Below are 26,570 nucleotides of genomic sequence, written 5' to 3'. Positions count from 1 at the left end.
AAGATGTATGTGTGCTATGGCTATGAAGTTTTTTTCCCCCTTGGCCTCAGTCTGGACCCCCTCTCCAAGGGCCCAGGCTTAGACCAATTTTTATTTTTTTACCGGTTTCTCACATTTTTGTAAGGGGCGCCGGAAGTTGGCAGACCAGTCAGCGATCCTATTCTGTCTCCCTGTATTGTTTGATCCTGTTCTGTCTCCCTGTATTGTTTGTATTGTCTTGAATGGGATTATACTGAAAATTTTAATTTCCCCTCAGGGATTAATAAAGTATTTCTGATTCTGATTCTGATGAAGCGTGGCACAGTGTTATAAAGAAAAGAGAAAAAAATGGCGATGAAGAGGCGCTAATGAGAAACAATAGTGGCCAGGTGTGACCCACAGACCTTCGACACAGTTGGTGGAGAAGAAGCAGATGTTGCGCGTCTCCAAGGGATTGTCGTGCGTGAACTCTGGAGAGCGGGTCTGAGGCTCCGACTCGCCGGTCAGAGACGAGTTGTCCACCTTTGGAAGGACACGAAAAGAAAGACACTTGTTAGGTCGCAAGTCTTTTTTTTTTCTTCTCACTTTTTATCTTCAATGCAACACATCTGTTGTGTGTTCGTCTTATTGGTTAAAATACTACACTGTACAATGATTTCTAACAGTTATTGTTTTTCACCAATAACAATACATTTTAGTTATAAGCTTCTTTCTATACACCTACACATAAAACAATGTCATAAAATATTTGGTGACAAGACTAATACAAACAAATCTAAAAGAATGAATGCAAAAAATAGGTTCAGTACATTAAGGGCTTGATCTACTAAAGATTTGTGTGTGCTAGTGTTGTTCCCAATACCAATATTTTAGTACAGTTACCAAAAATGTTTCGAAACTTTTCTGTACTTTTCAAAATAAAGGGGACCAAAAAGAATGGCATTATTGGCTTTATTTTAACAAAACATTCTTAGGGTACATTAAACATATGTTTCCTATTGCAAGTTTATCCTTAAATAAAATAGTGAACATACAAACCCTGTTTCCATATGAGTTGGGAAATTGTGTGAGATGTAAATATAAACGGAATACAAAGATTTGCAAATCTTTTTCAACCCATAGTCAGTTGAATGCACTACAAAGACAAGATATTTGATGTTCAAACTCATAAACTTAATTATTTTTTAAAAATAATAATTAACTTTGAATTTTGTGGCTGCAACACGTGCCAAAGTAGTTGGGAAAGGGCATGTTCACCACTGTGTTACATCACCTTTTCTTTTAACAACACTCAATAAACATTTGAGAACTGAGGGAACTAATTGTTGAGGCTTTGAAAGTGGAATTCTTTCCCATTTTTCTTTTATGTACAGCTTCAGTCATTCAACAATCCGGGGTCTCCGCTGTCGTATTTTACGCTTTATAATGCGCCACACATTTTTGATGAGAGACAGGTCTAGACTGCAGGCGGGCCAGGAAAGTACCCAAACTCTTTTTTTTAATAAGCCACGCTGTTGTAACATGTGCTGAATGTGGCTTGGCATTGTCTAGCTGAAATTAACAGGTGCGTCCATGAAAAAGACGACGCTTAGATGGCAGCATATGTTGTTCCAAAACCTGTATGTACCTTTCAGCATTAATGGTGCCTTCACAGATGTGTAAGTTACCCATGTCTTGGGCACTAATGCACCCCCATACCATCACAGATGCTGGCTTTTGAACTTTCCGTCGATAACAGTCTGGATGGTTCGCTTCCCCTTTGGTCCGGATGACACAATGTCGAATATTTCCAAAAACAATTTGAAATGTGGACTCGTCAGACCACAGAACACTTTTCCACATTGCATCAGTCCATCTTAGATGATCTTGGGCCCAGAGAAGCCGGCAGCGTTTCTGGATGTTGTTGATAAATGGCTTTCGCTTTGCATAGTAGGGCTTTAACTTGCACTTACAGATGTAGCGACCAACTGTATTTAGTGACATTGTTTTTTTGAAGTGTTCCTGAGCCCATGTGGTGATATCCTTTAGAGATTGATGTCGGTTTTTGATACAGTGCCGTCTGAGGGATCGAAGGTCACAGTCATTCAATGTTGGTTTCCGACCATGCCGCTTATGTGGATTTATTTCTCCAGATTCTCTGAACCTTTTGATGATATTATGGACCGTAGATGTCGAAATCCCTAAATTTCTTGCGTCTGCACTTTGAGAAACGTTGTTCTTAAACTGTTTGACTATTTGCTCACACAGTTGTGGACAAAGGGGTGTACCTCGCCCCATCCTTTCTTGTGAAAGACTGAGCATTTTTAGGGAAGCTGTTTTTATACCCAATCATGGCACCCACCTGTTCCCAAATAGCCTGCACACCTGTGGGATGTTGCAAATAAGTGTATGATGAGCATTCCTCAACTTTATCAGTATTTATTGCCACCTTTCCCAAATTCTTTGCCTGGTGTTGCTGGCATCAAATTCCAAAGTTAATGCCCATCCATCCATTTTATTCCGCTTATTCCCTTTTGGGTCTGCGGGGCCAACACAGATAGACAGACAACATTCACACTCATATTCACACACTAGGGCCAATTTAGTGTTGCCAATCAACCTATCCCCAGGTGCATGTCTTTGGAGGCGGGAGGAAGCCGGAGTACCCGGAGGGAACCCACGCATTCACAGGGAGGACATGCAAACTCCACACAAGCCCGGGATCGAACCCAGGACTACTCAGGACCTTTGTATTGTGAGGCGGACGCACTAACCCCTCTGCCACCGTGAAGCCCCCTAAATTTAATAGTTATTTGCAACAACAAAAAAAACTTTTTATCAGTTTGAACATCACATATGTTGCCTTTGTTGCATATTCAACTGAATATGGGTTGAAAATGATTTACAATTCCGTTTATATTTACATCTAACACAATTTTCCAACTTATATGGAAACAGAGTTTGTACAAGACAACTTGTCTTTTGGTAGTAAGTAAACAAACAAATGTTCCTAATTTAGTCTGCTGACGTATGCAGTAACATATTGTGCCATTAATCATTCTATTATTTTGTCAACATTATTAAGGACAAGTGGTAGAAAATGAAGTACTTGTTCATTTACTGTTAACATCTGCTTGCTTTCTCTTTTAACATGTTCTATCTACACTTCTGTTAAAATGTAATAATCACTTACTCCTCTGTTGTTTGATGCTTTACATTAGTTTTAAGTGATACCACAAATTTGGGTATCAATGCGATACCAAGTCGTTACAGGATCATACATTGGTCATATTCAAAGTCCTCATGTGTCCAGTGACATATTTCCTGAGTTTATAAACATAATATACATTTTAATGCCGATGTAATAATAGTAGTATCGACTAGATACTCTCCTGTACTTGGTATCATTACAGTGGATGTCAGGTGTCGATCCACCAAAGGCCAGTACTTTTCAGAGGCGGTATAGTGACGAATTTGATTTATTGGTATCACGGTGCTACACTAATACCGGTATACCGTACAACCCTAGTGTGTACTAAAAGATGTGCAAATTTAAGAGTAAATGCAAAACTGATCTACGAAGGTCCTCCACAGAGAATTGTGACTCTTAAATGAGCAAAATAGCTCTTGTCTTAAAGCAATGCGTTTACTCTTGCGTTCGCTGTTTTTGCGTCGTTATTACAGATTATTGATATGTATTCGTGTGTGAATGCTCCAAATCATATGGTTTTCTTCACCAAAATTAATTCATTTTTTCTACAACTTCATCTTATTCTTCTCCAGAATTGGCGCGGTCTACCTTCCACATTTTCCCACCGATTCAAACAGTTCCAATTTCAAAAAGTTCAGCCTATTCGGGAATCGTGGGCTCTTTCTTGACAAATTCCCAAATATTCCCAGATTTCCCAGAATTCCAGGTTTTTTTCGGGACATTTTTCTCCATTCAAAATGAAACTTTAAATTTCACTGCTTCCACATTTTTCAACCCATTCAAACTTTTCCACTTTCAACACATTCCACCACCCTTGAAATTCAAACTACTTTTTTTCAAGTTAAAAAAATTCTAGGATTTTCCAACATTCTTGCTTTTTCAAAGCCCTATTTCCACCCTTTTTTCTGGCGACTACTTCTTCCACATTTTTCAACGCATTTCAACCGTTCCACCGTCAAAACATTCCTCCTAATCACGAGAAAAAAACAAAGTTGTTTTTTTTGACTGGAAAAATTCCAGGTTTTCCCGAAATTGCAGGAATTCTGTAATACCATTTCTCTATTTAACATGTTACTACTTCAACATCTCTCGACCGATTTGAAAAATTCCAACAACAACCATTTCAACTCATTCAAACCATTCAAGTATTTTCTTTTACCATTTTACCGAAACTTTTGGGAAATTCCCATTGAAACAATTGAAAACTCCCACATTTTTCATCTGATTGAAACTGTTCCAACTTCAAAATATTCAGCCTGTTTGGGAATTGTGTGGTCTCTACACTGCAAAAAGTTAGTGTTCAAAAACAATAATAAAAATTACAAAAATTAGGGGTATTTTATTTGAATTAAGGAAAATTTTCTGCCAATAATACAAGAAAATTTGGCTTGTCAAGACTTTCCAAAACAAGTAAAATTAGCTAACCTCGTGAACGCAACAATACCTTAAAAGAAGTATATTCTCACTAATAACAACTGTACTACTATATGAGTGCTGTTTTATTTTCCATAAAACAATAGAAAATAGGTAAAGTCCATTTGGCTGTCATCTGTTTTAATATGAGACACAAATATGTCAAAGTAATGATTTTTTTTTTCATGCTTGAAATAAGAATCGATTATTTAAAAAAAGTAGTTTTATACTTGTGAGTGTTGATGACACAGCTTTGCAACAGTTGATATTCTAGTTTCAAGCATGATTTACTCAATATTAGGTCATAATATATCAGCAACAAGCTGTAATATCTTACTGAGATCATTTGGGACCAAAACACTCCAACATAAAATCTGCTCCGTGGGAAGAATTATCTTATCAGACAGAAAATAAGCAAATATCACACTTATTTGAGATATTTAATCTTACTTAGATTCTGGTTTTTGCAGTGTACTATCCAGGATTTCAGTTGAACTTCAGCATTGGAGCATTCACACGCAATTCCTTCAGGAATTGCCTCATCTAGTTATTATTATTATTGTATATTATGGCTTAAAAAGGGATAGAGAAAATTAAAAAAAAGGTGCAGCAACTAATAAGCGGAGGAGGTGACAATAAATCTATCCTGCTGAGAATTAAAAGTCAGCTTTGTAAATTAAAAAACAGGATTTAATTTTGGGAGTGCTTTTTGTGAAGGTCAGAAAGGAGCTTTCAATGTTTTTGTTCCTTTCAAATATTTTGTATTGACAGCCAGCACATTAGGTGTGGCGCAGAAGACGTAGCAGAAGAAAAAAGTGAAAGGATGAAGAATGTCTCCCAAACTGAAGAGAAGACCAACTTTTTGGAGGAGTTCTTCCTTACCTTACATCCACTAGAGGTGATGATTCTCAGGTCGGCGGGGACGCGGTCTCCACCTTTGATCTCCACCAGGTCTCCCTGCACCACCAACTCGGCGTCAATCTGCATCTTCTCCCCCTCGCGGATGACCATGGCTTGCTGGGGAAAGAAGAGAGGGTAAAACATACTTGCCAACCCTCCCGAATTTTCCTGGAGACTCCCGAATTTCAGTGCCTCTCCCGAAAATCTCCCGGGACAGCCATTCTCCCGAATTTCTCCCGCTTTCTAGCCGGACAACATGGCACGCCCCCTCCAGGTCCATGCGGACTGAGTGAGGACAGTCTTTCGTCACGTCCGCTTTTTCTCCATATAAACAACGCGCCGGCCCAGTCACGTTATAACATCTATGGCTTTTGGAGAGTGCACAACTGCACACACAACAACAAGAAGACTATTATATATGTCTCCGTTATCCATAGGTTTATCTATAACACACAAAATAGGCAGGCACACAGCTATTTCTCAGCGTGTGTTTATTCCAGCCGGCACGTTAATACACTGACACACAAGATCCGGAAAGATTCCCATCATACATTTCTTCAAAACTACGGCAAGTAGTAATGTTAAAAAAGAGATGAAGCAGAAGAACGAAGAAGAGACAGTCATGGTGACGACGAGTAAGAACAAGAAGTACGCCTGCAAGTCATCAGAGGGTCTTCAGCATGGTTAGAAAGATAGTGACTGAGAATGTAACGAGGAAGGACAACAACAAAAATAAAAAAAATGTATATAGCTAGAATTCACTAAAAGTCAAGTATTTATTTCATATATATATATATATATATATATATATATATATATACACACACACACACAGTTGTGATCAAAATTATTCAACCCCCACACAATTTTGGTGTTTTAGCAAGTTGGACATTTATTCCGTATTTTGTTTATAGTCATATCAAATAAAGATGTGTCAAATAGACAAATGCAACTTAAATTGTAACACTGTATTTTACAAAATACCAAAAAAGGACATTTTTCTTAATATCTCATTGACAAAATTATTCAACCCCCTACTTACATGCATCTTTAGGACTTAGTAGAACACCCTTTGGCAGTAATTACATCCTTCAAACGTGATACATAACGTTTGAATGATATAATATAATATAATATATATATGTATATATATATATATATATAATATAATATATATATATAAGTATATATATATATACATATATATATACATACACATACACATATATATATATACATACACATATACATACACATACACACATATATATACACATACACACATATATATATATATATATATATACACACACACACATATATACATACACATACATATATATACACATACATATATATATATATATATATATATATATAGGGACGGCGTGGCGCAGTGGTAGAGTGGCCGTGCGCAACCCGAGCGTCCCTAGTTCAATTCCCACCTAGTACCAACCTCGCCACGTCCGTTGTGTCCTGAGCAAGACACTTCACCCTTGCTCCTGATGGGTGCTGGTTAGCGCCTTGCATGGCAGCTCCTTCCATCAGTGTGTGAATGTGTGTGTGAATGGGTAAATGTGGAAGTAGTGTCAAAGCGCTTTGAGTACCTTGAAGGTAGAAAAGCGCTATACAAGTACAACCCATATATATATACATACATATACACACACACACATACATACATCCATATATATATATATATATATATATATATATATATATATATATATAAAAGATATACTTGAATTTCAGTGAATTCTAGCGATATACTCCTCTCCCTTAACCCCGCCCACCTTAACCCCCCGAATCTCCCGAATTCCGAGGTCTCAAGGTTGGCACGTATGGGATAAAATGCAGGCCACAGAACCGCAAAAAAGGAAGAGAAGAAAAATTGTTCTCACCTGCGGTACCATCTTCTTGAAGGAGTCCATGATGCGAGAGCTCTTGGCCTCTTGGAAGTAGGAGAAACATCCGGTGATGATGACCACGGCGGCCAGGACCACGCCCAGATAGAGCTGCACAAACAAAGTGGACATGTTTTTGATATCAAGATCAAATAAAACCCCCGGGACATACTTGCCAACCCTCACGGATTTTCTGGGAGACTCCCGAAATTCAGCGCTTCTCCTGAAAACCTCCCGGGACAAATTTTCTCCTGAAAATCTCCCGAAATTCAGGCGGAGCTGGAGGCCACGCCCCCTCCAGCTCCAAGCGGACCTGAGTGAGGGCAGCCTGTTTTCACGTCCGCTTTCCCACAATATAAACAGCGTGTCTGCCCAATGACGTTATAACTGTAGAATGATCGAGGGCGAGTTCTTGGTTTCTTACGTGGGTTTATTGTTAGGCAGTTTCATTAACGTCCTCCAAGCGCGGTAACAACACACAACAACAGCAGTCACGTTTTCGTCTACCGTAAAGCAGTTTGTCTGCCGTAAACAGCAATGTTGTGACACTCTTACACAGGACAATACTGCCATTTACTGTACATGCACCACAACACCTCCAGGCAACTTCAACCCTTTACTAATATCCTCCTCCATTCACACCCCAACTCCCCGGATTGTAAATAACCTAATGTAAATAATCAAATGTATTTCTAATGTATATACTTGTTCTTATGCTATCTGAACTCACTATGTTCTCTGCTCGCTGTACATATCCTACTAAGTAAGACCTACACTGTTTCAATGTCCATTTCTCTGTTGGTGCAATTGTTGATGACTGAAGTACTGATATCAACCAAAGCTCCTCATCCCACCCCCGGGATTGTAGATAATGTAAGTAATTCAATGTATATACTATGATGATTAACTTGTGTGATGACTGTATTATGCTGATAGTATATATTTGTACCATGAATTGATTAAAATGGTCCCTGACTTAAACAAGTTGAAAAACTTATTCGGGTGTTACCATTTAGTGGTCAATTGTACGGAATATGTACTGTACTGTGCAATCTACTAATAAAAGTTTCAATCAATCATGCATATGTGACAAAAACGTCTACGGCTTTTAGAGAGTGCAGTGTACAACTGCGCACACAACAGCTGTAAATATACTCTCCCCTCTTAACCACGCCCCCAAACCCCACCTCCCTAAATCGGAGGTCTCAAGGTTGGCAAGTATGCCCCGGGAAGAGCTGGACGAAGTGGCCGGGGAGAGGAAAGTCTGGGCTTCCCTGCTTAGGCTGCTGCCCCCGCGACCCGACCTCGGATAAGCGGAAGAAGATGGATGGATGGATAAAACATATTATTATATATCTGTATATATAATACACTGTACATATATTATGTACGTACATATATTATACATCGCTATATTGAGTCTATTTATACCTACATTGTCCTTTCCATCCTTACACTTTCCATCATTGTAACGGAGCTACTGTGTGGAACAATTTCCCTTGTGGATTATTAAAGTTTGTCTAAGTCTAAAATGTTTTGTTCAAATAAATTAGCATATATTGGCCTACTTTGAGCATATATGATCTATAAAAAAGGTATAGTTTCCAAATGAAGCCCTAGCTCGACGCTCCTCCACTTTCTCCCGCTTGCTGAGACAACAACCAACAAACCTCCAGACGCTTCTCTTCGTTTTGTATCGTTTTCTTGTCAACTTAATCCTTCCAAAAACGTAAAACAATAACGACGTGGGAACAAATGAATGGCAAAATGAAGCGAAGAAAGAGCTAGAACAAGTAAGGTGTGGCTCGGTTCCACCGTACCTGACTGCCATTACCCATAATACATTGTGTCCAAACCTAATAACCACACATATCCTTCCGCCATAAATGCAATTAAACAGTGACGTCATCAAATTATTCAGACAAATGTAATAATTACAAATAAAGTGTACCTAATAATTATTCTAAGCATGCAAAAAGTAAATAGTCCCATTTTGGCTGAATAAACATAAAGCACCTTCCATAAAATGTAAATGAACTTAAACAGCATTTAGACTCCTACAAAAGGTTATCGTGTACTAAAACAGGTGCAAACTTGATAGCACTCGCAGAGCTGATCCACTAAACATGTGCACAGAAGATTGTGTCTCTTTAGTGAGCAGAATAAGGAGCGCAATGCATTTAGTGCAGGGGTGTGGAACTCATTTTTGATCGGGGGCAAATCTACTCCCAAGTGGGCCGGACTGGTAAAATCACGGCACGATAACTTAAAAATAAAGACAACTTCAGGTTGTTTTCTTTGTTTAAAAATAGAACAAGGCTGCCAACCCTCCCGGATTTTCCGTGTGACTCCCGAAATTCAGCGCCTCTCCCGAAAACTACGCAGTGGCTTGGTGGTTAGAGTGTCCGCCCTGAAATCGGTAGGTTGTGGGTTCAAACCCCAGCCGAGTCATAACAAAGACTATAAAAAAAAATGGGACCCATTGCCTCCCTGGTTGGCACTCAGCATCAAGGGATGGAATTGGAGGTTAAATCACCATAAAATGATTCCCGGGCGTGGCACCGCTGCTGCCCACTGCTCCCCTCACTTCCCAGGGGGTGGTCAAAGGTGATAGGTCAAATGCAGAGAATAATTTCGCCACACCTAGTGTGTGTGTGACAATCATTGGTAATTTAACTACTTTAACCTTAAAACCTCCCAGGGCAAATTTTCTCCCGAAAATCTCCCGAAATTCAGGCGGAGCTGGAGGCCACACCCCCTCCAGCTCCATGAGAACCTGACTCAGCAATGTTATGGCCCTCTTAAACAGGACAATACTGCCATCTACTGTAAATAGAATAGAATGGAATGTAAATATATTCTACATATATTCTACATTTAAGTGCAGTCAAGGAACATGCATTAGGGAGTCTGTTCCGAAGCCCACAGTAAAGAGACGTAACTTCATCACGTCGCCTGGTTATTGACTACAACCCAATATATTACACCGTCGACGAGCAAAATGAAGAAATACGCTTGCAAGTTCCAAAACGAATGGAAACAAGAATTTCAGTTCAACCAAGAGAGTTCGAAGGGGAAGGGGTATGTTGCCTGTAAATTTTGTAGAAGAGACTTCTCCATTGAACACGGTGGCCGAACGGATATACTCAGGCATGAACGGTCAGTGAAGCACAAAACGTCCGCAGCGCAGCATCGTTCACAACCCGGTATTATGGGCCACCTCGCAAAGATGGAGACCCGATGGTGGAACTTATGCTGAGACAAAGATGGCTATGCTGATAGCTGGAAGCAACATCCCATTCTCATTTGCGGATGTCTACAACAAATCCGTGAAGGATATGTTCCCGGATTCATAGATCGCTCGCCAATACGCAAACGGCAGAACAAAGGTTACTAAAATTGTGAAAGGTAAGTGTTGTTGTTGTTTTTTTTAGTAACCAGCAAGCACAGTACAGTTAGTAGAACAACTGTGTTTTTATTACTGTGTATTTGATAGGCGCCGTCGGAAATTCAACTATTTATTTGATTTATTTATATATATATATATATATATATATATATATATATATATATATATATATATATATATATGTATATATATATATAGCTAGAATTCACTGAAAGTCAAGTATTTCATACATATACATATATATATATATATATATATATATATATATATATATATATATATATATATATATATATATATATATATATATATATATATGAAATGTATAACCACGCCCCCCCAAAATCGGAGGTCTCAAGGTTGGCAAGTATGGAACAAGCGCATTCTGAAATTGTACAAATCATAATGTTGCTAGGGCTTTTTTTTATTTTTTACACTTACACTAAGTTTTACTATTTACGTATAAAATACCACATGGTCTCGCTCCATCCTATCTTGCCGATTGTATTGTACCATATGTCCCGGCAAGAAATCTGCGTTCAAAGTACTCCGGCTTATTAGTGATTCCCAGAACCCCCCAAATAGTCTGCGTTTTCTATTCAGACTCCAGTACTATGGAATGTCCTTCCGGTAACAGTTAGAAATGCTACCTCAGTAGAAGCATTTAACTCCCATCTTAAAACTTATTTGTATACTCTAGCTTTTTTAGACCAGTTGATCTGCCGTTTATTTTATTTTCTCCTCTGCCCCCCTCTCTCTCACAGGTTGAAGTGCTGGCTGTTCAGAGTCGGGACACGGGGGTGGACCGCTCGCCTGTTGGGGACATCCCTGCGCTGCTGACCCCTCTCCCCTCGGAAAGGTCTCCTGCTGGCCCCACTATGGACTGGACTCTCACTATTATTTTAAATCCTCTATGGACTGGACTTTCACAATATTATGTTAGACCCACTCGAAGTCCATTGCATCCTGACTCCCCTAGAGAGAGGGGGGACACCCACATCTGCGGTCTTCTCCAAGGTTTCGCATAGTCATTCACATTCACATCCCACTGGGTTGTGAGTTTTTCCTTGCCCTTATGTGGGCTCCGAACCCAGGATGTCGTTGTGGCTTGTGCAGCCCTTTGAGACACTTGTGATTTAGGGCTATATAAATAAACATTGATTGATTGATGATTGATTGACATGTTGCGGTTATTAGTATTCTATCTTTATTTGTTGTTATTCTGTGATAATGTTCATCAGTCAACTCATTGTTTTTAATTTTCAATCTATGAAGATAACAAAATTATATCAAAATCACATTTGTGTTTACTGTTGTTGCTTTTGTCTCTCTGTCTTATCCCTCTCTTGTCCCCACAATTTCCCCCTTCTGTCTTCCTTTTTTTTCTCTTTTTATCCCCCCTGCTCCGGCCCGGCTGCACCAAATAATAATATAAATACATTTAATAAAGTCAAATACAAATAAGGCATCAAGAGAAGTATCCTACACTTCTCTTTTGTAAAGTAAATCTGAACGGCCGATATGGGCATCTACATCAGTGGTTTTCAAATGGGGGTACGCGTACCCCTAGGGGTATTTAAAGGTATGCCAAGGGGTACGTGAGATTTTTTTAGAAATATTGTAAAATAGCAACAATTCAAAAATCCTTCATAAATATAATTATTGACTAATATTTCAAAAAAATATGAATGTAAGTTCATAAACTGTGAAAAGAAATGCAACAATGCAATATTCAGTGTTGACAGCTAGATTTTTTGTGGACATAAATATTGATGTTAAAGATTTCTTTTTTTTTTTGTGAAGAAATGTTTAGAATGAAGTTGATGAATCCAGATGGATCTCTATTACAATCCCCAAAGAGGGCACTTTAAGTTGATGATTACTTCTATGTGTAGAAATCTTGATTTATAACTGAATCACTTGTTTATTTTTCAACAAGTTTTTAGTAGTTTTTATACCTTTTTTTTCCAAATAGTTCAAGAAAGACCACTACAAATGAGCAATATTTTACACTTTTATACAATTTAATCAATCAAAAACTGATGACAGAGTGCTGTATTTTTACTTCTTCATCTCTTTTTTTCAACCAAAAATGTTTTGCTCTGATTAGGGGGGACGGCGTGGCGCAGTGGAAGAGTGGCCGTGCGCAACCCGAGGGTCCCTGGTTCAAATCCCACCTAGTACCAACTTCGTCACGTCCGTTGTGTCCTGAGCAAGACACTTCACCCTTGCTCCTGATGGGTGCTGGTTGGCGCCTTGCATGGCAGCTCCCTCCATCAGTGTGTGAATGTGTGTGTGAATGGGTAAATGTGGAAGTAGTGTCAAAGCGCTTTGAGTACCTTGAAGGTAGAAAAGCGCTATACAAGTACAACCCATTTATCATTTATTTATTTACTTGAATTGAAAAAAATTTCACAGGTGGTATCACTGAAAAAAGGTTGAGAACCACTACAGCAGGGATGTGCAAAGTGCGGCCCGAGGGCCATTTGCGGCCCACCACACATTCTGCAAAAATTGCAAAATTAATAGTATTGCAAAAAATAAAAATAAAAACATTTTAAAAAAGTGGAATGAGGTGAAATCTAATGAGTAAAAAGTGGCAATGTTGACACAAAGCTGCCATGCGGGCAGTTTTTTGTTCCTTTTGTCTTTATTTTCTTTGTTTCCATTGCTCAAAAAAAGAAAAAAGGACAAAAAAATCTTTGGTATAATGAATTATTTAAAAATTATCACTTTAAAATGTTTTATGTGGAAACAACATTTCATATGTTGTGTGGTTGCCATATAAAAACATCAAAGTTTTCACAAAAGAGCATAAAACAAACAAAATAATAGTTCAAACTTAAAATTGACGTATATATCGGAAGTTGATCCTGAAATTTAAGTGTTAAAAGTAAAAAATAAACTAATCAAAGTGTATCACTTTATGAGTGGGGAACCTTTCGGATCTCAAATATATTTCGTAGGATTTTATTTGACTTTTCACTGTGATTACCCAAAAATATTAAACAATTAAAATCAATGGTTTCCTGCATTTTTGATCTTTGAGGGCTTTAATTGCTAAATAAAGGAACTCTCCCGAAGGAATCAATAAAGTACTAAATACTGCATATTTCAGTTTTACTATAAAAAAACAAAGTTGTTTTACTTTATATCAACCTCAAGTTGATATAGAGATTTACTGTAAGCATGAAATAAAATAAAAAAAAATAATAATAATTTGACTTATTTTTAACATGTTAGTGACTGAGACCCTTTATGCTGCACAGGGGCCCTAAGGATTAAAAAAATAATCCATATATTTTGTTGTGGTTTGAAAATGAAAAATATCAAAATGACCCCCGCATGCTTAAATTTTTCCGTGTGCGGCCCTCTGTGGAAAAAGTTTGGACACCCGTGCACCACATCAACTATACAGTATATGATTTGCCTGAGAAGCTGGACAGGACAAAAAATAAATAAAATTGAATAATGCTGCTCTAACATACTACGTGCATAGTCAACGCTGAACTTGTAGATGCACTGCAGAACTGCGTCTAAAATGCCCATAAAAAGTGGTACATGTCTCCTGCTTGTGTGAAAACATCGAAAAAGACCACAGGTCGGAGCATCACAACATGGAGGTGCAGCTCATGCAAAAATTTTGAATAAGACAGTCCGCACCACTTTTCAAATTGTACACGCAGTTTTAGTAGATCACATGCAACACGGCCACTATTTGTACACGCTATTTAATATTTTGCACGTGCTGTTTGGCGTGTGGTATTTGGATCTTTAGTACAAACCCTGTTTCCATATGAGTTGGGAAATTGTGTTAGATGTAAATATAGATAGATAGATGGATAGTACTTTATTGATTCCTTCAGTAGAGTTCATAAACGGAATACAATGATTTGCAAATCATTTTCAACCCATATTCAGTTGAATATGCTACAAAGACAACATATTTGATGTTCAAACTGATAAACAGTTTTTTTCTGCAAATAATCATTACCTTTAGAATTTGATGCCAGCCACCGTGACAAAAGAGTTGGGAAAGATGGCAATAAATACTGATAAAGGTGAGAAATGCTCATCAAACACTTATTTGGAACATCCAACAGGTGTGCAGGCTAATTGGGAACAAGTGGGTGCCATGATTGGGTATAAAAGCAGCTTCCATGAAATGCTAGGTAATTCACAAACAAGGATGGGGCGAGGGTCACCAATTTGTAAGCAAATTGTCGAACAGTTTTAGAACAACATTTCTCAACGAGCTATTGCAAGGAATTTAGGTATTTTACCATCTACGGTCCGTAAAATCCTCAAAAGGTTCATAGAATCTGGAGAAATTGCTGCACATAAGCGATGATATTACGGATCTTTGATCCCTCAGGCGGTACTGTATCAAAAACCGACATCAGTGTGTAAAGGATATCACCATGTGGGCTCAAGAATAATTCATAAAACCACTGTCAGTAACTACAGTTGGTCTTTACATCTAAATGCAAGTTAAAACTCTACTATGAAGGGCAAAACTTAATTATCAGCAACACCAAGGAACGCCGCTGGCTTCGCTGGGCCTGAGCTCATTTAAGGTGGACTGATGCAAAGTGAAAAAGTGTTCTATGGTCTGACGAGTCCACATTTCAAATTATATTTGGAAAGTGTGGACGTGGTGTCCTCCGGAACAAAGAGGAAAATAACCACCTGGATTGTTATAGGCGCAAAGTTGAAAAGCCAGCATCTGTGATTGTATGAGAGTGTATTAGTGCCCAAGGCATGGGTAACTTATACATCTGTGAAGGCACCATTAATGCTGAATGGAGCAACATATGTTGTCATCCAAGCAACGTTATTATGGACGCCCCTGCTTATTTCAGCAAGACAATGCCAAGCCACGTGTTACAACAGCGTGGTTTCTTAGTAAAAGAGTGCGGGTACTTTCCTGGCCCGCCTGTGGTCCAGACCTGTCTCCCATCGAAATTGTGTGGCACATTATGAAGCGTAAAATACGACAGCGGACACCCCGGACTGTTGAACAACTAAAGCTCTACATAAAACAAGAATGGGAAAGAATTCCACTTTCAAAGCTTCAACAATTAGTTTCCTCAGTTCCCAAACGTTTATTGATTGTTGTTAAAAGAAAAGGTGATGTAACACAGTGGTGAACATGCCCTTTCCCAACTACTTTGGCACATGTTGCAGCCATGAAATTCTAAGTTAATTATTATTTGCCCCAAAAAATAAAGTTTATGAGCTTGAACATCAAATATGTTGTCTTTGTAGTGCATTCAACTGAATATGGGTTGAAAAGGATTTGCAAATCATTGTATTCCGTTTATATTTACATCTAACAAAATTTCCCAACTCATATGGAAATGGGGTTTGTAGATCAGGACCATAATGTACAATATTTGCTTGGCTAAAAGAAGTTCGGACACCATCTTTTTTTTTTTTTTTTTTTTTTTTACGGTCTATGTAATCACTCTGTATGTCTTATTAGCGCTTGACAAGAGTCGTCGTGTGAAGTCCCGTTAGCGCGTCGTTTCATCTCCCAAAGCGAGCGTGCGCATTATGCATGCCGAGGGAGCTGCAGGCCCCTGAATGTGGAGATGCAATCGCAGGGGGGAGATTAAAGTTATCGCTGGTGTGCATGTGTGCGTCCATCCGGCGCGCCAGACGCTTCCATTATGCAACAGAAGCCTTTAAATGCTGAATAATGGCGACGTAATGACTGGCGGCTGCAAAAAGGAGTCTATAGGCGGCCCGCCTGGAGCTTGCTTGCTGGCTGGGAGTGTTGAACGCAGCAAAGTAAGCCATGAGGATTCTCGGCTGGGCGTCTTTTTGGCTTAGTAGTGCACTGCAAAAGACACCCTTTATCACGTAAAAGTGACTTTTTAATCATGTTATTTCTTTTTTTTTTATGATGTTCTAACCCAGGGTTAACAAACGTACGAACAGGTTTTATCCAGCCTGAGGGAGGAGTTTGCTAGGTATAAAAATAAACCGAAATTGTTAAATGAAAAAAACCGCTGTTCTAAATGCGTCCACTAGATGTCCCAATAGCAATTCTTTGCATTTTTGTAGATGATGCTACATATGTAAAAAAAAAAAAAAAGAACATGTTAGTGATCCAGTCGAAGAAAATGATCAAACTACATAAATAACATCCTGTAATTTGATTTTGATATCTTTTTTTTGTCTTGATTGAAAATGAACACCAATGAGTTGACTGATTAACATTATCATGTAATTTATTCAGAAAGTATAAATAACGGCAAATAAATATTAACTGCAGCATGTAAGTGTAAAAAAAACAAAAAAAACATTATGATTTGTACATTTTCAGAATGTGCTTGTTCTATTTTTAAACAACGAAAACAATCGGAAGTTGTCTTTATTTTTAAGCTATTGTGCCGTGGTTTTCCCTGTCCGGCCCACTTGGGAGTACATTTTTCTCCATGTGGCCACCCGATCTAAAATGAGTTGGACACCCCTGTTCTAACCGTAATTTGAATTTTAAATGGTAAATGGGTTACGCTTATACTTGATCGGGCTTTCTGCTCCGCCGCTCCCAGTCTGTAGAACGCTCTTCCTGACCACCTGAGGGCACCACAGACTGTGAATGTTTTTAAAAAAGGCTTTGAAACCCTTCTTTAAAAAAAAGCCTATGCATACTAGTTCTAGCTAGTTTTTATTTTTATTTATTATTTTAATTATTTTTTTATTATTATTATTAATTTTTTTTATGTTATTAAATTTTTTTAATGCACTGTAGCACTTTGAGGTTGTTTGCTCAATGTAAAGTGCTTTTTAAAAATAGAATATATTATTATTGTTGTATACCTTCAAGGTACTCCAAGCGCTTTGACACTATTTCCACATTCACCCATTCACACACCCATTCACTCACCGATGGCGGGAGCTGCCATGCAAGGCCCTAACCACGACCCATCAGGAGCAAGGGTGAAGTGTCTTGCTCAAGGACACAATGGACGTGACTAGGTTGGTAGAAGGCGGGGATCAAACCAGAAACCCTCAGCTTGCTAGCACGGCCACTCTCCCAATCGTGCCACGCTGTCCCCCAATCTCTAAAGTCTGTTTAAAAACAACAAACTCCACTTTTGAGAAGAAGGGCGTTCAACGTTAATGTTTCAGGAGCCAACTTAGGTCTCGTCTCTAGCTTGATAAGCCTCTTCATGTATGCACCGCACTACATTGCAAAAAAAAAAAAATAGCAGGCTTCACTAAACATTTTTCAAATACTTTCAAGGCTAATTGTGTGATATTTGGCCTGTTTTACCATATCTTTAATCATTTTTACTACAAAATGTGTGGAGTAAGAAATTTGTGTACGGTCGTGGTCAAAAGTTTACATACACTTGTAAAGAACATAATGTCATGGCTGTCTTGAGTTTCCAATCATTTCTACAACTCTTATTTTTTTGTGATAGAGTAGAAGCATTTAAGTCTCATCTTAAAACTCATCTGTATACTCTAGCCTTTAAATAGACCTCCTTTTTAGACCAGTTGATCTGCCGCTTCTTTTCTTTCTCCTATGTCCCCCCCTCCCTTGTGGAGGGGGTCCGGTCCGATGACCATGGATGAAGTACTGACTGTCCAGAGTCGAGACCCAGGATGGACCGCTCGTCGGGACCCAGGATGGACCGCTCGCCTGTATCGGTTGGGGACATCTCTACGCTGCTGATCCGCTTGAGATGGTTTCCTGTGGACGGGATCTCACTGCTGTCTTGGAGCCACTATGGATTGAACTTTCACAGTATCATGTTAGACCCGCTCGACATCCATTGCTTTCGGTCCCCTAGAGGGGGGGGGTTGCCCACATCTGAGGTCCTCTCCAAGGTTTCTCATAGTCAGCATTGTCACTGGCGTCCCACTGAATGTGAATTCTCCCTGCCCACTGGGTGTGAGTTTTCCTTGCCCTTTTGTGGGTTCTTCCGAGGATGTTGTAGTCGTAATGATTTGTGCAGTCCTTTGAGACATTTGTGATTTGGGGCTATATAAATAAACATTGATTGATTGATTGATTGATTGATTGGAGCACATACTTGGTCACAAAAAAAACATTCTTGATGTTTTTTTTTTTTTTTATGAACTTATTATGGGTCTACTGAAAATGTGACCAAATCTGCTGGGTCAAAAGTATACATACAGAAATGTTAATATTTGCTTACATGTCCCTTGGCAAGTTTCACTGCAATAAGGCGCTTTTGGTAGCCATCCACAAGCTTCTGCTTGAATTTTTGACCACTCCCCTTGACAAAACTGGTGCAGTTCCGCTAAATTTGTTGGTTTTCTGCCATGGACTTGTTTCTTCAGCATTGTCCACACGTTTAAGACAGGACTTTCAGCCTGATTTAGTCATTCCTTTACCATTTTTGACGTGTGTTTGGGGTCATTGCCCTGTTGGAACACCCAACTGCGCACAAGACCCAACCTCCGGGCTGATATTTTTAGGTTGTCCTGAAGAATTTGGAGGTAATCCTCCTTTGTCATTGTCCCATTTACTCTCTGTAAAGCACCAGTTCCATTGGCAGCAAAACAGGCCCGGAGCATAACACTATCACCACCATGCGTGACAGTAGGTTTGGTGTTCCTGGGTTTAAAGGGATCACATATTGCTGAGTATTGTGGTCATTCAGCTCAGTTTTTGTTTCATCTGACATCACATGGACAAAGATAAGACCTTCTGGAGGAAAGTTATGTGGTCAGATGTATATCAATCAATCAATCAATGTTTACTTATATAGCCCTAAATCACTAGTGTCTCAAAGGGCTGCACAAACCACCACGACATCCTCGGTAGGCCCACATAAGGGCAAGGAAAACTCACACCCAGTGGGACGTCGGTGACAATGATGACTATGAGAAACCTTGGAGAGGAGGAAAGCAATGGATGTCGAGCGGGTCTAACATGATACTGTGAGAGTTCAATCCACAATGGATCCAACACAGTCGCGAGAGTCCAGTCCAAAGCGGATCCAACACAGCAGCGAGAGTCCTGTTCGCAGCGGAGCCAGCAGGAAACCATCACAAGCGGAGGCGGATCAGCAGCACAGAGATGTCCCCAGCCGATACACAGGCAAGCAGTACATGGCCACCGGATCGGACCGGACCCCCTCCACAAGGGAGAGTGGGACATAGAAGAAAAAGAAAAGAAACGGCAGATCAACTGGTCTAAAAAGGGAGTCTATTTAAAGGCTAGAGTATACAAATGAGTTTTAAGGTGAGACTTAAATGCTTCTACTGAGGTGGCATCTCGAACTGTTACCGGGAGGGCATTCCAGAGTACTGGAGCCCGAACGGAAAACGCTCTATAGCCCGCAGACTTTTTTTGGGCTTTGGGAATCACTAATAAGCCGGAGTCTTTTGAACGCAGATTTCTTGCCGGGACATATGGTACAATACAATCGGCAAGATAGGATGGAGCTAGACCGTGTAGTATTTTATACTAATGTAATGTAATGTGTCAGTAGTCCTAAAGAGGAGCTTTTTAATTAGTATAATTTAAATACCAAATGATATACTGTCAGAATCGAGTTGAATTGAGTATCGATTCTAAATTGAATCCCGTGAATCCTAATGGAATTGAATCGTGAGTTGCTTCTCAAAGGTGCTGTATGTCACGGTGAGGTACTGTAGATTCTTGAAGCACACTTGTTCAGACCTTCAGGATAGGTACTTCAGAGCATAATACTACCACCACCATTCTTGACGGTAGGTATGGTGTTCCTTGGATTAAAGGCCTCCAAACATAAAGCTGGGTATTATGGCCAAACAGCTACATTTTTGTTCCATCTGACCACAGAACTTTCCTCCAGAAGGTTTTTTTCTTTGTCCATAGGTATACTTTTGACCCAGCAGATGTGGTCACATTTTCAGTAGACCCATAATAAATCCATAAAAGAACCAAACTTCATGAATGTTTTTTTGTGACCAACAAGTATGTGCTCCAATCACTCTATCACAAAAAAATAAGAGTTGTAGAAATGATTGGAAACTCAAGACAGCCATGACATTATGTTCTTTACAAGTGTATGTAAACTTTTTAACAGGGTTTTATGCTGCCAATATCATGACCAAGATAATGGGAGAGTGGCCGTGCCAGCACTCTGAGGGTTCCTGGTTCAATCCCGACCTTCCACCAACCTCGTCACGTCCGTTGTGTCCTTGAGCAAGACACTACACCCTTGCTCCTGATGGGTACTGGTTAGGGCTCTGCATGCCAGCTCCCGCCATCAGTGTGTGAAGGGGTAAATGTGGAAATAGTGTCAAAGCGCTTTGAGTTCCTTGATGGTAGAAAAGCGCAAGTACAACCCATTTACCATTCATAGGTCGACGGCGATCGCATCTACTGTTTGCTATTGCATACTTGCCTACTTTGAGACCTCCGATTTCGGGAGGTGGGGGGCGTGGTCGGGGGTGGGGGGGACGCGTGGTTGGGGGTGTGGTTGTGGCGGGGGCGTGGTTAAGAGGGGAGGAGTATATTTACATCTACAATTCACCAACTCGAGTATTTCATATATATATATACATATATATATATATATATATATATATATATATATATATATATATATATATATATATATATATATATATATATCCATCCATTTTCTACCGCTTCTTCCCTTTTGGGTTCGCGGGGGGCGCTTGCGCCTATCTCAGCTACAATCGGGCGGAAGGCGGGGTACACCTTGGACAAGTCGCCACCTCATCGCAGGGCCAACACAGATAGACAGACAACATTCACACTCACATTCACACACTAGGGCCAATTGAGTGTTGCCAATCAACCTATCCCCAGGTGCATGTTTTTGGAAGTGGGAGGAGGCCGGAGTACCCGGAGGGAACCCACACATTCACGGGGAGAACATGCAAACTCCACACAGAAAGATTCCGAGCCTGGATTTGAACCCAGGACTGCAGGACCTTCGTATTGTGAGGCAGACGCACTAACCCCTCTGCCACCGTGAAGCCTATCTATATCTATATATCTATATTTATATATATATATATATATATATATATATATATATATATATATATATATATATATAGATAGATATATATATATATATATATGAAATACTTGACTTTCAGTGAATTCTAGCTATCCATCCATCATCTTCCGCTTATCCGAGGTCGGGTCGCGGGGGCAACAGCCTAAGCAGGGAAACCCAGACTTCCCTCTCCCCAGCCACTTCGTCTAGCTCTTCCCGGGGGATCCCGAGGCGTTCCCAGGCCAGCCGGGAGACATAGTCTTCCCAACGTGTCCTGGGTCTTCCCCGTGGCCTCCTACCGGTTGGACGTGCCCTAAACACCTCCCTAGGGAGGCGTTCGGGTGGCATCCTGACCAGATGCCCGAACCACCTCATCTGGCTCCTCTCGATGTGAAGGAGCAGCGGCTTTACTTTGAGTTCCTCCCGGATGGCTATATATATTTATTTTATTATATATATAAATAAAATATATAGTTGAATTTCAGACGGCACCTATCAAATATACAGTAATAAAACCACAGTTGTTCTACTAACTGTACTCAATAACCAGGCGAGGTGATGAAGTTACGTCTCTTCACTGTGGGCTTCAGAACAGACTCCCTCACTTGCAGTCAGGTGCGCAACACCACATAAATCGTTGGCCAATCAAAAGGCAACCCCATAACGCTATAGCCAACAATCACCAGGAGGTGGCAACAGACAACATAGATCGCTCTATTACAGACGGCGTCGCCATGGCTGTAACTTCCTCGTTCTTATACTTCGTCTCCTTGTGTGTGCAGTTTTTTATTAATATCTGTAGATGTTTCAATCAATCAATCAATCAATGTTTATTTATATAGCCCCAAATCACAAATGTCTCAAAGGACTGCACAAATCATTACGACTACAACATCCTCGGAAGAACCCACAAAAGGGCAAGGAAAACTCACACCCAGTGGGCAGGGAGAATTCACATCCAGTGGGACGCCAGTGACAATGCTGACTATGAGAAACCTTGGAGAGGACCTCAGATGTGGGCAACCCCCCCCCCTCTAGGGGACCGAAAGCAATGGATGTCGAGCGGGTCTAACATGATACTGTGAAAGTTCAATCCATAGTGGCTCCAAGACAGCAGTGAGAGTCCCGTCCACAGGAAACCATCTCAAGCGGATCAGCAGCGTAGAGATGTCCCCAACCGATACAGGCGAGCGGTCCATCCTGGGTCCCGACGAGCGGTCCATCCTGCAATCCTGTTTTAACATGATTGGGCAGGCAAGCTGTTTATATAGTGGGAAAGCGGACATGAAAACAGGCTGTCCCCACTCAGGTCCGCATGGAGCTGGAGGGGGCGTGGCCCCTAGCTCCGGCTGAATTTCGGGAGAAAATTTCTTCCGGGCGCTGAATTTCGGGAGTCTCTAGGAAAATCCGGGAGGGTTGGCAAGTATGTGCTACTGCCACTAACGTTTGTGTTTACTCCTTAGCGTTACATTGTTGTTTGTGACATATGGCATCTATTATGTTGGGCAAGTGCAGCGTTAAAGTGTATGTGTTAAAAATAGATTGACTAACCTAGTCAGTGGCCTAGTGGTTAGAGTGTCCGCCCTGAGATCGGTAAGACTATAAAAATGGGACCCATTACCTCCCTGCTTGGCACTCAGCATCAAGGGTTGGAATTGGGGGTTGAATCACCAAAAATGATTCCGGGGCGCTGCCTCCGCAGCTGCTCACTGCTCCCCTCACCTCCCAGGGGGTGAACAATGGGATGGGTCAAATGCAGAGGACACATTTCACCACACCTAGTGTGTGTGTGTGTGTGTGTGAGACAATCATTGGTACTTTAACTACACTATAGCAGTGGTCCCCAACCTTTTTTTATTTTATTTGTTTTTTATTTGTTTTTGTTTTGTTTGTTTTTTCATTAAAAATTGAGTTTTTTTGGGTTGATGCACTAATTGTAAGTGTATCTTGTGTTTTATGTTGATTTAATTAAAAAATAATAATAATAAAATAATAAAAAATTATTCTGCGGCCCGGTACCAATGGTGCTTGGGGACCACTGCACTATAGCGCTTGTCAGTGATAAAAATAGATCATTAGCATTAAAGGGACAGACACACAAAAGGGTGTGTTCCCAGTCAGGCTTATTAAAAGCCACTTTAAACGGTCTAAATTCCAGAATTCAACACTTGCACTTATCTAGTCTATCACCTTCTTATGGGACTTTGAAGTTAACCTTGTCTTGATTCGAGCAAGTGTGTCTGCACAGCAAAAAGTCAGTGTTCAAAAACAAGGGGAAAACATACAAAAATGAGGGGTATTTTATTTGAACCAAGCAAACTTATCCGTCAATAGAACGAAAAAATTGGGCATGTCAAGACTTTCCAAAACAAGTCAAATTAGCTAACCTCAATGAACCCAAAAATACCTTTTTTTGGTGGAAAAAAAAAAGACATTTTCGCTCAATATAATGAAAAATATTCTTAAATTAAGTAAATGCAAGTGCCATCATCTGGACATAATGATATGCGCTCGGCATCCTGATTTTTTTTTCATGCTTGAAGGAAGAAATTACTTTTAAACAGTAGTTTTATACTTAAATAAATAAATGGGTTGTACTTGTATAGCGCTTTTCCACCTTCAAGGTACTCAAAGCGCTTTGACACTACTTCCACATTTACCCATTCACACACACATTCACACACTGATGGAGGGAGCTGCCATGCAAGGCGCCAACCAGCACCCATCAGGAGCAAGGGTGAAGTGTCTTGCTCAGGACACAACGGACGTGACGAGATTGGTACTAGGTGGGATTTGAACCAGGGCCCCTCGGGTTGCGCACGGCCACTCTTCCACTGCGCCACGCCGTCCCTTGTGAGTGTTGATGACACAGCTTTGCAACAGTTGATATTCTAGTTTCAACCATGTTTTACTCAATATAGGTCATGGGTGTCAAACTCTGGCCCGCGGGCCAAATTTGGCCCTCCCTGTAATTTCATTTGGCCCTTGAGGCAATGTCAAATTAACATTAGAGCGGCAGTTTCGCTGTAACACCGCATTCACTGCTAATACTCATACATGTCAATTTCCCCAGGAGACTCCCGAAGTTCAGTGCCCCTCCCGAAAATCTCCCGGGGAAACCATTCTCCCGAATTTCTCCCAATTTCCACCCGGACAACAATATTGGGGGCTTGCCTTAAAGACACTGCCTTTAGCGTTCTCTGCAACCTGTGGTCACGTCTGCTTTTCCTCCATACAAACAGCGTGACGGCCCAGTCACATAATACATGCGGCTTTAGCACACACACAAGTGAATGCAATGCATACTTGATCAACAATACAGGGCACACTGAGGGTGGCCGTATTAACAATGCAAACACTGTTACAAATATGCGCCACACTGTGAACCCACACCAAATAATAATGACAAACACATTTCGGGAGAACACCTGCACCATAACGCAACAGAACAATTACCAAGAACCCCTTGCAGCACTAACTCTTCCTGGACACCCCCCCACTACCACCAAACCCCGCAGGTCCCTTTTAAAAAGGTAATTTGTTCAGCCTTGGCCCGTGGCTTTGTTCAGTTTCAAATTTTGGCCCACTCTGTATTTGAGTTTGACACCCCTGATATAGGTCATCAAATCTCAGCAACAAGCTATAATATTTTATTGAGATCATTTAGGACCATAACACTTAAAACAAGTAAAACACTCTGACATAAAATCTGCCTAGCGAGAAGAATTATCTTATCAGACAGAAAATAAGCAAATATCACCCTTATTTGAGATATTTAAAGGCCTACTGAAACCCACTACTACCCACCACGCAGTCTGATAGTTTATATATCAATGATGAAATATTAACATTGCAACACATGCCAATACGGCCGCTTTAGTTTACTAAATTACAATTTTAAATTCCCCGCGGAGTTTCTTGTTGAAAACGTCGCGGAATGATGACGTCTCGAGTTGTAGGGGACCTATTAGCGCAGCACCACTTGCGGCTAAAAGTCGTCTCTTTTCATCGCATAATTACACAGTATTCTGGACAGCTTTGTTGCTGAATCTTTTGCAATTTGTTCAATTAACAATGGAGAAGTCAAAGTAGAAAGATGGAGTTGGGAAGCTTTAGCCTTTAGCCACACAAACACACGATGTTTCCTTGTTTAAAATTCCCAGAGGTGAAGCTTTACGATGGATCAGAGCGGTCAAGCGAACAAGGATCCCAAACACTTGTCAACCGGCAGGCTTCGGTGAGAAAATTGTGGTAAAAAGTCGCCTCTTACCAAAGATCTGCGGAGCCTGCGCCGTCCATGTAGCTGCCGTGACTTCCCTCAGATACTGGCGTCAACACACCCCTCCGACTATCAGGTACTATTTAACTCACAAAAACATTCACAACACAATAGAAAGATAAGGGATTTCCCAGAAGTATCCTAGTAAATGTGTCTAAAAACATCTGAATCGCTCTCTAAGGGCTCTCCCTTAGAGATAGGGTGAGAAGCTCTGCCATCCGGGAGGAACTCAAAGTAAAGCCGCTGCTCCTTCACATCGAGAGGAGCCAGATGAGGTGGTTCGGGCATCTGGTCAGGATGCCACCCGAACGCCTCCCTAGGGAGGTGTTTAGGGCACGTCCAACCAGTAGGAGGCCACGGGGAAGACCCAGGACACGTTGGGAAGACTATGTCTCCCGGCTGGCCTGGGAACGCCTCGGGATCCCCCGGGAAGAGCTAGACGAAGTGGCTGGAGAGAGGGAAGACTGGGTTTCCCTGCTTAGGCTGTCGC

General features: G+C 40.5%; 1 protein-coding gene across 1 annotated transcript in view; it reads right to left on the bottom strand.

Annotated features, from left to right (window-relative positions):
• The window catches only part of LOC133568977 (sodium/potassium-transporting ATPase subunit alpha-2-like), a 73,066-nt gene that overhangs the window by 30,786 nt on the left and 15,710 nt on the right, over positions 1 to 26,570 (bottom strand). Inside the window, exons 5-7 of the mRNA XM_061921143.1 lie at positions 7,384 to 7,497; positions 5,465 to 5,599; positions 384 to 501 (exon numbers count right to left, since the gene is read on the bottom strand). Coding sequence (XP_061777127.1) covers positions 384 to 501; positions 5,465 to 5,599; positions 7,384 to 7,497 — 367 coding nt within the window. The remainder of the gene's footprint in view (positions 1 to 383; positions 502 to 5,464; positions 5,600 to 7,383; positions 7,498 to 26,570) is intronic.

The sequence above is a fragment of the Nerophis ophidion genome, linkage group LG14 (genome assembly GCF_033978795.1).
Source record: "Nerophis ophidion isolate RoL-2023_Sa linkage group LG14, RoL_Noph_v1.0, whole genome shotgun sequence".
In the NCBI taxonomy this organism is placed as follows: domain Eukaryota; kingdom Metazoa; phylum Chordata; class Actinopteri; order Syngnathiformes; family Syngnathidae; genus Nerophis; species Nerophis ophidion.
This window is presented reverse-complemented; position numbering and strand designations above follow the sequence as displayed.